We start from the raw sequence: 15,368 nt of genomic DNA, 5'->3' as shown, positions 1-15,368 counted from the left end.
TAACACAGACAACCCGCTCTGACACTAGCTAAAGAGCATGAACGCAGTTTTTCTCCTCTTTAAATCTTGACAGGGTGTTGTTAAAGACAGGGTGTCGGCCAAAAGGTGGGTCCCAGCACCGACGTAGCCATATAAAAGGAATTTCTGAAGAAAATTAAAGCTTAAACAGAACATTTAAAAAAAAGTATGATCATCTCATCATGTTCAATGTACTTTATAAAACCATTACAAATACCTGTTCTCTAGGCTGTCCATATGCACACATGATGAACTTCTTAAGAGGTACTGCGTGTCTTTTTTTGCTACTCTTCAAAAAACCAACAGAAGATTAGCTCTAAATCAAATAAATCCTTTTCCCAGAATTCTAAGACAATATATCCCAGATAAATCCTGTAAATTGTAAATACTGCTGCCAAAAAGACTATTTTCACATAATTATCAACTTAAGACTCAACCAAGGACTTCTTTAATTGAGATAACAGGAACAGATATTTATTTTTTAAGTTACTTCATACATAATTGCTGATATTATAACATAGTCACTAATTCTGACTGAAAACTATACTTGACCAATGGCTAAGACACATCTTAGTGTTTCAATACAATTTTGTTTAAAGAACTTAGAGAAATAATATTAACATTCACAGCATTTGTCATGTCTAGCTGTCTAGCTGAATTTGGCAAATGTCACCACAATGTTGTAATTTAGACTATTAAATTAGGCATATTATCTAGACATCAACATGCAGGCGCTTGATTACTCAATCAGTCCCAAAGATGTTGTTAGCTTTGAGTCTGTGTTAAACAAGCTGTAGGCAACATCATTACCATTTGATTATTCCTTCAGAGACATTAGTGCCCTGTCATCGCCCCCCTAGTGTTTAGCTGGCTTCTGCCTCTTTTGTTACCCATGGAGACCTAATTGGCACCTAAACATCACAACAACACATTTCTTAGAAATAAAAGGGTGTAAGAACTGTAAATTAGATTACGTCTGCGCCATGAGTCCTGACTCCTTCTAACATCCCTCTGATAACAGCTTTTAAATGAATACCCATTAAATCTTTTCATCGTCACTGCGTGGTCTCAATACAAAGGCCATGTTAACTTGTTGATTCAGACTGGGTGGAGAAATATTTGACTGAAGACTGGGAGGGACCTTACAATTAGCCGGCTAATCACGTTAGTGGCCCCATGGCTATCATATTTGAGAGACAGCAACTCATTGCTTGAAACTGATTACAGTGTGACCTTAATCTGCACATCTCAAACAACTCCAACCCCTCCAGCCCGAACATTTAGGGTCTCTGTGTTCCTGTCATTCCCTATCTCTTCATCACACAGACACAAAGACATACCAGCCATAGGACAGAAGCCAAAGCGATGTTCTGCATCATAGTCTGTCGTTGTGCCACACCACTTCATGCCGTCTCTACGTCCATCAGCAGTACAGTCCGTGTAGTTTCTTCCATTATAGAGGTAGGGGAACTGGCACAGAGCACCATTTGAATTACCGCCTCGTGTCACCACCATTACTGTTTGAAGAAAAAACACAAGAATATATCAAACTATTGTTTTAATGGTATATAGTTTATACCAAACATATTCACAAAAAGTAGCTGTGATGCAGACACTTATTGAGGCCTTTCCAGGCTTTTAGTTGTTAACCAGACTACTCAATAAAGTTAGCTAGTTTTATTAAACAGCTATTACCTAAATGTGCTTAAATTGATATTAAATGTGTAATTTACTTTGCTGACACATTTTGAATAGAGAATCAAGGGAAACCCCTTGATAGGCTACTGTTAAAAACCCTGCACTTTAGCTGTTTGAGCTAACGTTAGTATAAATGAGGACAAGCTAGTTCACAGCCCTAAAAATATCTAAATACAAAAACAGCTAGACCACAGAAGTTGAAGGTCCCTTCTGAACTTCGATTGATGTGTTGCGTTTGAACACATCCTCCCCTCTGTCATGAACCTTCGAGTGACCTTTCCCTATCACTTTTAAATTTGACAAGCAGGTCAGCACCGTAGTCAAATCCTATTTTTTTTTAAATAAGACTATTGGCCAAAACCAAAACGTATTTATCTTTTAAAGACTTAGAAAGGGTTATTAATGCCTTCGTAAACTCAAGACTGGATTACTGCATCGCTCTATACGTGGGAATGGACCAGGCCTCAATTAAACGCCTGCAGCTAGTCCAAAACGCAGCTGCACGTCTTCTGACAGGCCACAAAAAGCGTGACCACATCACCCCAATTGTGGCCTCACTACACTGGCTTCCAATTCGGTTCCGAACTGATTTTAAAATCCTTTTATTTGTTTTTAAAGCCCTAAATGGGCTGGCTCCTGTCTATATAGCTGAACTCCTCCAGCGCTACACCCCAGCCAGAGCTTAAAGGTCTGCTGACCAGCTGTTGCTGATAGTGCCCAAGACCAGGCTCAAAACCCGAGGGCACCGAGCCTTCGCAGCAGCTGGCCCTAGGCTCTGGAACACTCTGCCCCTCCATGTGAGGTCGGCTCAGACCCTAGGGGGTTTTAAATCTACTCTTAAGACACACTTCTTCTCCCTGGCCTTTTAGTCAGAGCAGAGCATGACTCCTGACTTTTCCCTGTGTTTTTTATATAACTGTTGTAATTTGTTGTCTTTTATTGTGATTGTAGTAATGTGTTTTTATTACATGTACAGCACTTTGGCTAGACCAAATGTGCTTTATAAATAAAACTTGATTTTATTTGATTTAACTCACAATATCACGCTAGGCTAGCTTAATTATTCCATGCTAGATGCTAGCTAGCCGCATCTAAGAAGATTCACTGAATACTTTTTCTACAGAAAGAAAATCACCTCTGTTGGTCTTTCCAACAACAAAATGATCCAGTCAACTTTCTTTAAATAAAAAAAACGAAAAAAGGAACAATATGCAGTTCACCAGATATACTACCCATATAACAGAGAAGCTTCTCAGAAGTAGCAATTTTTAGGTTTAATGGAGTACATTTTACACAAAGTCGCACAATTCACACCTTATAATATTAACAACAAAATAACTCACCATTTTTCTCAGTACAGAAAGAATATTTCTGTTCTGTCTCATAGTCAGAAGAGGTGGAACACCAGAGCTGTCCATCACTGCGCCCATCAGAAATACAGGAGTGGTAGGTATTGCCCTTGTAGACAAAGGGAAACACACAAGGCTGACCTCCGGAGTTGCCACCATACACTGGAGAAGGTCCATCTGCATCAACACAGGAAACCACACAAATACAGTTAATATGACTGAGCATACGAAAACATTTGAGATGTTTGCCTTAGCTTCATTAAGGCTGGGTTTGGTCCTTAATTACACAACTTCACAAATGTATTGGTTTCATGCCTTTTAGCAAAAGGATTAGCAAATTATGTCAGATTTCGGTTAATGCTGTATTTGTGTAAAGGGAACACCTCTTACCCCACTGCACACAGCTGATTCCATTCCCAAGACAGGTACAGATCAACTGCTTGGCTCCCTGGTTCTTCATCCAGCGTTGGCCAATGAAGTAAGAAAGTCCTGCATCCGTTCGACAGGGTCCTTCCTGGGGAATCTCAGAAACACTGGTAGGTTGGAAGACTGCAGGCTGGATGTTAGTGATCACACGAGAGCCAGTACCTGAAAAGTAACATTTATCCAGGTTAGTGTATAGCAACAGTATCACATAAGAAAACTTCCCAAATATAAAGTTACCAATTAAGGGGAGATAATAAAGTTGAATAGGGTATAAATGTTAACTATTATATATCTTCAATAAACTGCCCTAGTTGATTACACATGAAGACATCTTTTTTTGTATCAACATTTTTCTGAAATAGTTTCTTCAAATATATTTAGCAATTATCTAAACTGTTGGTGAATTATGGACAAATCTATAGAATCAAAAAGACCAATTGTAATGAAATTAACAACTGTATTTTAATTTGTAATATTTTCTTTTCATAAGTATGAAAAAAGACATGTCCAATTGCATGAAAAAGGGATGTTGCCACCTATATTGTCTCAGTGATGATGTTTGAACATGCAACAGTCACTAGAGTTTAGATGAGTTCAGCTGAAACAATCTGTTTGTTGTACTGCATAACTTCCTACAATGAAATAAATATGTGGCTTTCATTTCCACTGGACGAGGACTGAACCACGCTATCAATGATTATGTGCTATTTGCAAAAGCAAAGCGACAATAAAGCTTGAGGTTTTTACTGTCCATGAGTCAGAAGGAGCATATGTTTCCATCTCACACCCAATAATCACTTCAAACCACTTCAAGCACTAATGTTCCCCTGTTTAATTTCTCCTTCTTTATTTCCCTGGTTCCCCATCTCTCTTTCTCATGAGGTCATGGTCATGACTTTCAACACACGTCTTTCTCACTTCAACACTTGGACACTTGGCACTTCTTATCTCTCCCCCCTGACAGCATCTGTCTCTGGTATACATTCTACTCTCCTCACACAGAGGGGGAGGAGGGAAGACAAGAAAAAGAAGGAGACGGGTATATTATCATTTCTCACCCAGGCCAGTGGTGTGAAGTGAAGCATGTCGCTCACACTTCCACTCCCCTCTTCCGTTCCCAGTGCACAGACACTGGAGTGAGTGGCCTCGGGCGTCTGTCTTTGTCCAGGTATCCCCAATACGGTAAGAGGTCACAGTATCCTGGTCGTTACAGCGATCTGGGAGAGAGTACATGAGAGGAATTCAATACAAATAATTGGAAACTTTGAGACGGCAATGTGGCCTTTTGGGTGGGAAGCTTTCATGTGCTGAGTGCATGTTTAAAAGACTGCAGTCATCCTGCGGGGAGTAACTCCTCCTGGCTACCAGCTGTTTCCATGTTTGTGCCTGTTTGTGAATGTTGTTGATAACTTGTTGAACACATGCATGATCGTTTATTGATAACCTCCACTAAAAAACTTCCAAGGCCACCCCGAAGTTTTTCATGCGACAAAAGTCCAACAGGGAATAACATAAATGTTCATCTGTTACACCAGCCATCATCTTTACAGATGTGTGTAATGGTCCTAATTGGAAACACAACTGGTAAATCTTCCAATAAATCACAAGATACAAGGTTTGCTTGTGGCTCTGCCAATGACGCTAGAGAGTATATCTTTGTATCTTTAATTATTAAGCAGACTTGTGTATTGACACGTGAATTGTTCAAAGATAGCAGCATTTCAGCAGCGTTTTAAGAAGAAACAAAAAGAGAAAAGGTCTTTCATAAAAAAGTGTGAAAAGAAATCTGCATTACATGAATTTTTCAAGAATGATTTTCCCATACACATTGCAAAGGAGGAAAATTATAAATAAATTATAAATTTGGGAGCTGAAAGCTATAAATACTTACTTCTGGAGGTGCATGTGATGCGTCCACTTCCCTCTCCCATACAGGTGCAGTCCACCACCATCCATCCCTGGTATGGCTTCTCCCAAGTCTCCCCGACAACATAGGAGGTTCCCGCCGAGTTGTCATAACAACGCTCCGCTGCAGGAAACAGAGACTGATGAGCTGCTAAATCTATCGACAGCTGAAGGGATAAACTATTTCTGTAGGCTTAACCGGAAGTTGCTATGGCCCTGGTTCCCATGACCAAAAGCCAATGGGATTTAAATGTAAACATCTTGTAATTTCCGCCATCAAACCAAAAACTGATTAGGGAATCAGAAGTGGAAAAAAGCCAAGTCATTTCTGGGTTTTATCAAATATGTAGATAAACACTCATTTTACTCATTAACCAACTTTTGAAAAAGACACAATAATGATAATCCAGGATCTCCAATTTCCTGGCTATTTGCCAGTTTTCCCAGCAGCTGTCTGTTAGTCACAGTCTGTCTGAATGACTCACCCACAGGTTTGCAGGTCCACTCTCCCTTCCCATTACCCAGACACACACACTCCAACACGTAGCCTCCTGTTTCGTGGGGTCTCTTCCAGGTGTCTCCGATCTTATATGAAGCCCCACCCTCATGACAGCGGTCTGTGTAGACAGAATTTCAGACAGATTTTAGAGATATGTTTGCACAGAAATCAAGCAAAAGGAAAAGAAACATAGACATTTCTACCATTATCTAACCACCTGGCTAACTGCTACCAGCTGTGCAGCACCAGTTGCTAATCAGATGTGGAGAATATGGAGATTAAATAGTTTACCAGCCTCAGTCTGGCAGACCAGGATATACACAGACACATTAGCTAGGATGTGCGGTCTAGGGGTTACAAAAGAGTAATGGCAGCTTCTTGTAAACCAGACATAACACATACAAAAACACTTACTGGCGATGGTGCAGCTGATCTTGCCCCTCCCTGATCCGATACAGGTACAGTCCCAGATCATGCCTTCCTTTGGTCTTTCATAGGTTTCTCCCACAGTATAGGACAGCTGGTTGATCTTATCAAAGCACTTTTCCTCTGCTAAGGGGAGAAAAAAGTGGGGAAGTTGTGTTGATTATGTTTTTTCTACTTGTGTAAGGGAAATTAAGATGTATTACAATGGGAAACAGCCACATTTCTGTACAAAATTAAACACACTAACCTTCTGGTTTGCTTTTACACTTGATGCCAGCGACTCCATGGCAGGTACAGATCAGAGTGCTGCCTAAATACGGCCGTTCCCATTGGTCATTTATAGCATAGAACTGACCATTCTCTATACAACCATCTGACAGGAGGAAAAAAGCACGAGTTAAAAATACAGCTGATGGGACATTTAAACAGCAGGAGGTCAATAAAAAGCACCGCCCTCCCTTTGCTCTTATGCTAAAACACAGTGTAGGGAAAATGTGACAGAGAAAAAAAAACATACTCCACCCTCACACACCCAAAAACACTATACCTGCTTACCATCATCATCATTTTTCAAAAGGAAAATAAGGCTACTGGAAAACTGACTAGCCCTGACCTTAAACTACCAAACACATAGCAGTATTATACATGAAAAAAGACAAAACATAACAAAACAAGCAAAAGCTACATTGGAATAAACATGTTATGGTTGAAGAATGCCTGCTAGATTGACCCCTGGATGTGTTCATTTGACTTCAAAGTCCCTCAGGGCTGAGTAATAAATCAGTTGCACTCTGAGTGGGGAATTATATACCTTACTCTTTCTCTCCCCCACCAGGCATGTTCTTTGTTCACATCTCATGACTTTACAAGCAAGAAACATCTCTAATTTATTTTTTCAACTTCTAAAGCCATGATTTTTTTTGTTTAAGTTTTTTTTAAAGCTTTGATAGTTTGTCATTTAACAACGATGGAAATTGAAGAGATCAGAAAAGTTGCTAAAGCTATTCCAGTGACTCCCAAAATCAGAGTTTAGATGCTTTATGTGGATTTTATCAACACATTACACAAATCATTACCTTATTTATAGGCTTCACAAGTAGTTTTGATTGCCAACACGTTCAAACTGATTCACATCACCTATACTAAGATTAAAGGGACAGTATGCATCCAGTTAGATATTACTGTTGCTTTCTGTCTCAACAACAAATGTCAAACACATGATCCTAATTTCATCATTTACTCTCTGAAGTCCCTTAAGTGACCTCTGATGGCTCCCAGTTAATTCACTTTTACACAAATCCGTTGTTAAGTCATTATAACTCTGGGAAAAACACTTACCCTGAGAGGCTGAGGGGCGCTGATGCTGCTGATCCTGTCGCCGACTCCTGTGCGCGGATTTGGGCATACAGTTCACCGCGCTCCCGATGCAGAGCGCAACCAGCACCCTGGCTATAGTGCTGCCGGACATTACTGTTAAATATGAGCCACTCGGCTTTTGCAGAATGAGGTTACAGGTGCTCGTTGTGCAAACTTTATTTCACAACCAGAGGGAGAGAAGTTGGTTCCAGTGCAAATCTTGTTTTTTTCCCCTGCCGCCGCGCTCCAACCTCCCAGATCAGTCCGCTCCTCTGCAGTCTGCGGCCGCAGTGTGCATGTTACCGCTACTGCCTGTTGGAGTGATTTATCTGGGCATGGCTTAGATTATTCAGCCGGAGGAGGAGGGAGTTCAACGAAAGAGGCCGACTACCCACGCAGCAGCACGTAGAAAGAAAGTGTGAGGCAGACACACTTTTGACCAAACAAACGGTGACAAATTCCAGACCATAAACTCTTCCTCTTTCTAGCATGTGTTTGAACTGTGAGGTAAGATTATTTCCCAAAACGCCATGCTTGTCTCCAAGCAACACTGAGGTAAACACACTTTAAAGCAGGGGTGTCAAACTCAAGGCCCGGGGGCCAAATCCGGCCCGCGACTTCATTTTATGTGGCCCACAAGAGCTTGCAAAGAATATAATATGTTTACTATACGGTTACGTGCCGCTTTACAGGAGCACGTTGCCAATACATGTACATGGAGCACAATGCATCTCAAATTTGACTTTTTTCTCAGAATTGGACTTTTTTCCATTTAAATATCAATTTTTTCTTAGAATTTGCCCTTTTTTATATTTCAAACCGGAGAGAAGTGATGTATGGAATACATATTTATTGTTACACGTCATATAAATGAAATGATTGCCATGATAATACAACAGGAGAATGGAAGGGTGTTTCGCGATTAAGCCCCGGTTTGCAGGATAGTCATTCAGGAGGGAAAGAACCACTCCGATGAAAATCCCCGGGGTCTAGACACTGGTGGTGGTGATAAGTAGGTGGGACTGGTCTGAAGGAGGAAGGTTTAGCTTTGTCCTGGAGGAGACGGGAGGCGAAAGGGGTGGAGGAGGGTTGCGTGTGGTCACCTGAAATGACAACTGACAGGAAGGAAGAGCAGGCATTTTAAGGAATTTAACGTGTGGAGCAATTGGCTGCTGAGGGGTGACGCCCACGCATTTAATGAGGGGGGAGAGAGCAATAGAGTGACGTGTACGTGACTCATTGTTAGGTCTTCCTTATTGAACTTGTTCTAAAGCTTCGGTACACGTGTGTACCGAACGAATATAACGTTAAACGTAAAAAATTGAGAACGTGAACAACTTTTTGGAAGTAATCTCAGGTGCTGCGTCGTAGTGATGTGTCGGTCGCGAACGAGCCGATTCTTTTGAACGGCTCTTTGGTATGAACGAGGGGAACCGAGTCGTACTTGGTGAGAGCCGTTCTTGTTATCGTTCAATTGTTAGTCCGCACTCACTGCCTGCCAAAATCCACTCGCCTGTTAAAAAGCTTGATTTTGTTCCCCAAACGTATTCTGTGAAGACCCGCCCCTACTCTGATTAGTAGGTTTCAGCAGGAGGAGTGAGATGGGGTGGGTCTTAACGGAATACGCGAGAGAGAGAAGTCATAACAAGTGGTAGGCTACAGGACAGGTAGACAACGTGTTTTTCGGATGGAAAATGAGCCAAACGCGAAAACGCAGCAGCATTTTGATGAACTTCAACCAAAAAAGCGCACTATTTGTAAAGGCAAAATATCCTTTAAAGCAGGGTCAACAAATGATCTCCATCGCCACTTAAAAACACAGTATCTAATATTAAGAGTTGCGTGAATTTCATTCATGGCAAGGCAACTTTATTTACTTAACACATACGGAGGGTAAATTCAAAGTAGTACATTCACGGACATGAATGACATGGATATGGCGCCACCTTGTGTCGTGTTTACAAAGCAGATTATTGACATTAGGTCTGGCAATACAGTCAATCATTATCCTGGTGATTATTTCACAGACAAACCAAGTAACCCCACCAAAAAAAAGGCTCTTTTGAACGGCTCTTTGAAAGGAACGGAGCCATAAGATCCGGCTCCCTTCAAAGAGCCATAAATCCCATCACTACTGCGTCGCAGCATTCAGAGTCATTTGCTCACATTGGGTTCAACGCGTCATAGAGCGAGCAAGTCATTTCATTGGACGAGAGGCATACTATGAGAGCTGGTCAGAGGGATGCGTTCAAATTTAGTCAGTAATTTGAAGAACTGTCGAAATGGCGAACGCAGATAAAGTTGAGCTCGAAAATCCTCCAGCATCATTGAAGTCTCCGGTTTGGGAACATTTTGGTTTTGCAGTTACCTACAAGGATGACGGACAAAGACGGGTGAACTTGCACACTCATTTGAAAAGGCATCACCCGAACGTGAATATCACCGGTACCAAAAGAAAAAAGACTGAAGTGCAAACCCAACTCCCGCTAGCATTTAAGCCTCCACCACTCGCAAAAAGTTCAGACCGAGCCAAAGCTATTACAAAAGCCAAATATCCTTATGTTGCCATTTTAGCAAAGTGCTACCTGGCTGTATCTGCTACCTCTGTCCCTAGCGAGAGGGTGTTCTCCACAGCAGGAGACATTGTTAGTGCCAGCAGATCTGCCCTTTCGGCAAGCAATGTGGAAAAGTTAATTTTTCTTTTAAAAAACATGAAAATCCAATGATAATCAAGTCATAATGTCAAACTGGCTGCTTAGGTACTAGTACAGTAAAGTTCGAATACAGACTATTTCAGTTCATCAAAATGCTGCACCTTAATGTTTATTTTTTGTTATATTTTGTATTTATTTGAGTGACTACATTATTCACAGTTTAATAATAATAAAAAAATATATATATATATTTTATGTTTTGTGATAATTTTTTCTGCTGTACCGAAAACGTACCGAACCGAACCGTGACCTAAAACCGAGGTACGTACCGAACCAAAATGTTTGTGAACCGTTACACCACTAATATTTATTGTTACACGTCATATAAATGAAATGATTGCCATGATAATACAACAGGAGAATGGAATGGTGTTTGGCGATTAGGCCCCAGTTTGCAGGATAATCATTCAGGAGGGAAAGAACCGCTCCGATGAAAATCCCCAAAACCAGTGAAGTATAGAATACTGAGATGAACTGAGTTTCTTACCTTGTAGGGTGACTGTGGTGATCTGGGGAGGAAATAATTGATTAACATATGTATGCGGCAGGAGGCCGGAATCACTGCCGGAGCTTACGGGTCATGCTGAGACTCTGACGGCCGAAATCAGTGCCGGTCTTATCTGAAAACGACCTGAGGGTCGCCTGCCTGGCTAGCAGGGCATGACTACTCCGCCACGAAGGTCGAACGTCCTGCCGAAGCAGGGATCTTTTTTTTAAACAGAAACCAAAGTTTACGGTGGCCCACAGTCCACGAAACCGAAGTTTACGGTGGCCCACAGTCCACGAGACCGAAGTCTACGGGGACCCGCAGTCCACGAGACCGAAGTCTACGGGGACACACGGTCCCTTCTTCTTTCTCTTTTTTACTCTCTCTTCTTTCTTTTCTCTCTCTTTTCTTTCCTCTCTTCTTCTTACGACCTGACGTCGCAGGTTATACATTTTACACAGCACATTTGAACACAGACCGAAGTCTACCGGGACACACAGTCCACAACCTGACGTCGCAGGTTATACATTTTTACACAGGCACATTTGAGCACGGGCCTGGGATTAGATACCTGCGTGCAGGAGAATATAACCCGTGACATGTAGATGCAACGTGAGATGAGACATTATTCCCTGTGGGCGGGGCCCGCGGACTAGGACAGGAATGCAGTTTGAAATCCGATACCATAATGAAACATTTATACGTGTAAACGTGTTATGAACCACCACCAGTTATATGCATAAATACCGTAGTTAGGGTCTGAGGGATCTTTGGGAAGCCAGTACGGCGCTGATGTCCAGGCGAATGTAGGTTGTGAAGGCGGAGGAGGACCACCGTCCTAGTTGTTGTAGGGATGAGGTAGAGAGGCCTTGATTAGCAGCAGAGGTGGCTGCACCTATCCTGAAGGAATGTCCCGAGTAGAAATTGAACAGGCGCTGCGTTAAGGGAGAATTTCCTTTAATAAGAAAAAGTGGTGAGGACGGATTGGTGGAGGGTCTGCAGCGCAGGAATTTAATCATAGAATTAAAAGGGCAGAACGAGAAATCGATACGAGCTGCGATAACGGAGCAGGCTCCTCTGCATTTGGAGTGTTTGAGGCTGAGACTAAAGTGGCTGGCGTTGAAAACTAGGTCGGAGAGGCAGACATCTTGACTGGGTTCGAACATGAGAGAAGCTGTGGTGAATTCACCAGGTCGGAGGAACGCAAAGAAGGCTAATAGAAATACGGCATCGAGCAGCGCGTCGATATAGGGGGAGAATAATCCTTTCCTAAGTGTGGACAGCATGAGGCGCAGAGATAGGGAGCCTCGGGTCTGCAGCGGGGGGGAACGTCTTATACAACCCTTTTAGAATAAGTTTAACTGTTGGGTTTGAAAATAGGCTGGGAAAGCTAGGATCGGAGCAGCGAATATTAAATTGAATGCCTGCTAAGAGGCTCCGGATATACTGGGGTTCGAGGTTTCGGTCAGTGGCACATGGCAGTAGCACATGAAGGTGCACACGGTGGAGATGAGGACAGGTTTGAGTGAGACACCTACTGAGCAGCAGAAAAAGGCAAACGTTCTCCATGCGGAATCATAGGATTTGAGGGTGGAAGCGGCTAACCCCTTTCTCATGAAGAATCTAGCAGACTCGAGGTGCCGAGCTAGGGGACTCTCGTTTAGTGCAGAGAGAGGAGATGAAGTGGAGGGATTCCTACTGGTTGCGAGTTGGCTTCCGGGCAGAGGTTCCGGAACGTCTGGAAATGAAAGCGAGAGAGGGAGTCAGCAACAACATTGAGGTGACCGGGAATGTGGCGAGCTGTGATTAAGAAGTTGTGGATTATGGAGGACCGCGTGATGCTTCTCATGAATGGCATAATGTCACTGCACTGGGAGCGCGCCTTGTTAATGATTCTGACCACTGATTGGTTGTCGCACAGCACCGAGATGCGTTTACGGAAGCACAGGTGACCCCATACGTGGCATGCAACGCCGATCGGAAAGATCTTGTGCAGAGCGGAGGATGAAGCATCATTAGGGAATGACGGGGGCCATGACCCTGCGAACCACTCTCCCTTGAAGAAACCCCCAAAGCCCACAAATGGGGCGGCATCCGTGAAAAACCTCATTGAGTCAGAGGAACACACGAGGTCATCGTAAAAGAAAGTAACTCCATTCCAGGGGGCGAGCAGGAGGGACCATAAACTTAGGTCTGAGCGGCAGCCTTCGTCTAGGAAGACGCAATCATGGAGGTTGTCGACCGCCGATGCTTCGTCCAGGAGGCGGGAGATGAACGAGCGCCCCTGGGGGATGACGCGCATGGCGAAGTTGAGGTGTCCGAGAAGGGAGAGCAACCGTTGTTTTGTGATAACTTGTTGCTCGCAGTATGACTTGGTGATGTCCCGGATGCGCTGCAATTTGTCGGAGGGGAGGGACGCCTTCATGTCTATGGAGTCGAGGATGATGCCTAAGAACTCTAAGCGTGTGTCGGGACCTAACGTTTTCTCTTTGGAGAGAGGGACACCTAACTCCTGAAAGCAATGTTTAAGCTTGGCCAGTGAGATCCCTGAGCTGTCCTGTGGCGGATCTATGAGGAGGAAGTCGTCCAGAAGGTGAAGGACGGAGGGGGAGGAGCTAAAAGGACCGATTATATATCCTTTGAGAAGTTCTTTGTCGATGAGCTGGGAAACTATGTTGGGTTCTTTAGCGGCTGACTGTAAGTTTTTTGCTACGAAAGTCACTGTGGGAGATGAGAGGACCCCTACACCCTGAAGCCTTGGGAGAGCCCTGACAGGAGATAGTCAACAAACACGGAATCTGGGTGAGAAGAAAGCGCAGCTGCTAGCTGAGGGATGTTAATGTGAGTGGAGTGGTGATATTTCAGAATGTTTTTCCACCACGAGGTTTCTGGCGCAGAGCTACTGTGAGGCTGCGGCTGCGCCTGGGGTAAACGGACTCCGGGTGTGCATCCCTGCAGGAACTGCAGATATGAAGAAATGTACAGTAAGGGTGAGTGCAAACATTTTCGTTAAAACTAGAACAAATCCTATCTTCGTGTCTAGTCTGCACCTGACGGCTTGGTCTATCGTTCCCAGCATACTGCATGTGGGAGGCTCTGGGCGCGGAGAAAGGCACTGAGGGGCAGAGGGGAGCGATGTGGCCCTGCGCTCCGCAGCTGTTGCATGAGATAGTGGATTGGCTGCCGGTGGCCATCACGAGCAGCTTAATGTCCATCACTGACCAATCCAGGCAGATATTGCTATGTGCTAGGTGGAGCGCTGCTTTGCTTGAAAAGCTTTTTGGTACTGATAGAAGACAGATCTCCCGTATCTAATGTTAATGTCGCCAATAATGGCCATGTACGCATCTAATTCTACTCTTCTCTCAGGGTAGACGGAGCAGAGAACATCACGAAAGATGCCGAAAGCGATCATAAATTGCCCTAAGCTGATATCTCTGATAAGCCTGGGGTCTGCGGCCTTAAAGACAGCGGTGATATTTCCTCCTGTGGCGATGGCTTTATCGCACTCCGGGGAGGGCAGACTGAGGCTAAGCAGATTGACGTCCTTCCCTTCAAGAATTTTCGACCTAAGCCGTGAGGAGATGTTGGCGGCTTGGGAAATAAAAGGCCTACCTGAAGGGGGGGCTGGGAGGGCCGAAGCCAGAGAATAAGGGGGAGCTACTGCTGGAATGAGTGGGACACCCTGACCCGGCAACCCAGGCGGGACTGAGGCAGAAAGCGCTGCTCTGAGTACAACGGAAGTTGAAGCTCCTGTGACGGAGTCTTCCAGGGCCTGGAGGCGAGCATCGATAGCTCTCATGGAGCTAGCCAGGGATTGCAGGGAGCCGGCCACACTACTCTCCATGAGGGGCGTGTTAGGGACGCTCCCGGCCTGGCGAGCCTTGGAAGGGGTGGATTTTGGAGGCGGACGGGATCCTGGAGGGCTCGACTTCTTGCCCTTTTTACCCCCGCGGCTGCGGCCGCGTCCTCGCCCTAATCTCTCTGGGGAGCTGACTGGAGCTGCTGCCCCGGACTGGGGAGCTACACTGGAGACCTGGTCCGAGGGCTCTCGGAGCTGAGAGAGAGTGAGGAACTGGGGCTGTGGGAATGCCCTGCTGCAGGAGCCGGGCGATGAGGAAGTCTGCCTCTGTTGATAATCCGCTGTAGGGAGCCGAACCGGGATCGAAGACTTCCAGAGAAGGTTCGTGATCCGAGTTGTCCGAGTTGGACATCTTGAGCTAATGTTTCTTTACAGTTTTCTCACGAGGAGGAGTATTGTAGTACTACCACGGCGTGTGGTCACCTGAAATGACAGGAAGGAAGAGCAGGCATTTTAAGGAATTTAACGTGTGCAGCATTTGGCTGCTAAGGGGTGACGCCCACGCATTTAATGAGGGGGGAGAGAGCAATAGAGTGACGTGTACGTGACTCATTGTTAGGTCTTCCTTATTGAACTTGCGCTAAAGCTTTCATTACTTTTTTTTCCAGAAATTGGCTTTTCTTTTTAA

The 15,368-nt window shown here is 44.2% G+C and overlaps 1 protein-coding gene across 3 annotated transcripts in view; it reads right to left on the bottom strand.

Moving 5' to 3' along the window:
• The window catches only part of LOC307028431 (fibronectin-like), a 54,694-nt gene extending 46,663 nt beyond the window's left edge, over positions 1 to 8,031 (bottom strand). The window contains exons 1-9 of one of the 3 annotated variants that reach the window (XM_079663439.1): positions 7,660 to 8,031; positions 6,569 to 6,694; positions 6,310 to 6,447; positions 5,882 to 6,013; positions 5,383 to 5,520; positions 4,550 to 4,708; positions 3,456 to 3,653; positions 3,060 to 3,242; positions 1,359 to 1,535 (exon numbers count right to left, since the gene is read on the bottom strand). In XM_079663439.1, the coding sequence (XP_079519565.1) occupies positions 1,359 to 1,535; positions 3,060 to 3,242; positions 3,456 to 3,653; positions 4,550 to 4,708; positions 5,383 to 5,520; positions 5,882 to 6,013; positions 6,310 to 6,447; positions 6,569 to 6,694; positions 7,660 to 7,789 (1,381 nt within the window). In that variant the 5' untranslated portion in view covers positions 7,790 to 8,031. The remainder of the gene's footprint in view (positions 1 to 1,358; positions 1,536 to 3,059; positions 3,243 to 3,455; positions 3,654 to 4,549; positions 4,709 to 5,382; positions 5,521 to 5,881; positions 6,014 to 6,309; positions 6,448 to 6,568; positions 6,695 to 7,659) is intronic. The other 2 variants (XM_079663440.1, XM_079663441.1) reach the window with 2 other exon arrangements.
• Between the last annotated feature and the right edge of the window lie 7,337 nt (positions 8,032 to 15,368).

This window comes from Notothenia rossii (assembly GCF_949606895.1).
Source record: "Notothenia rossii genome assembly, chromosome: 2".
Taxonomy (NCBI): domain Eukaryota; kingdom Metazoa; phylum Chordata; class Actinopteri; order Perciformes; family Nototheniidae; genus Notothenia; species Notothenia rossii.
The sequence above is the reverse complement of the archived record's forward strand: the minus strand, read 5'-3'. Positions and strand labels throughout refer to the sequence as shown.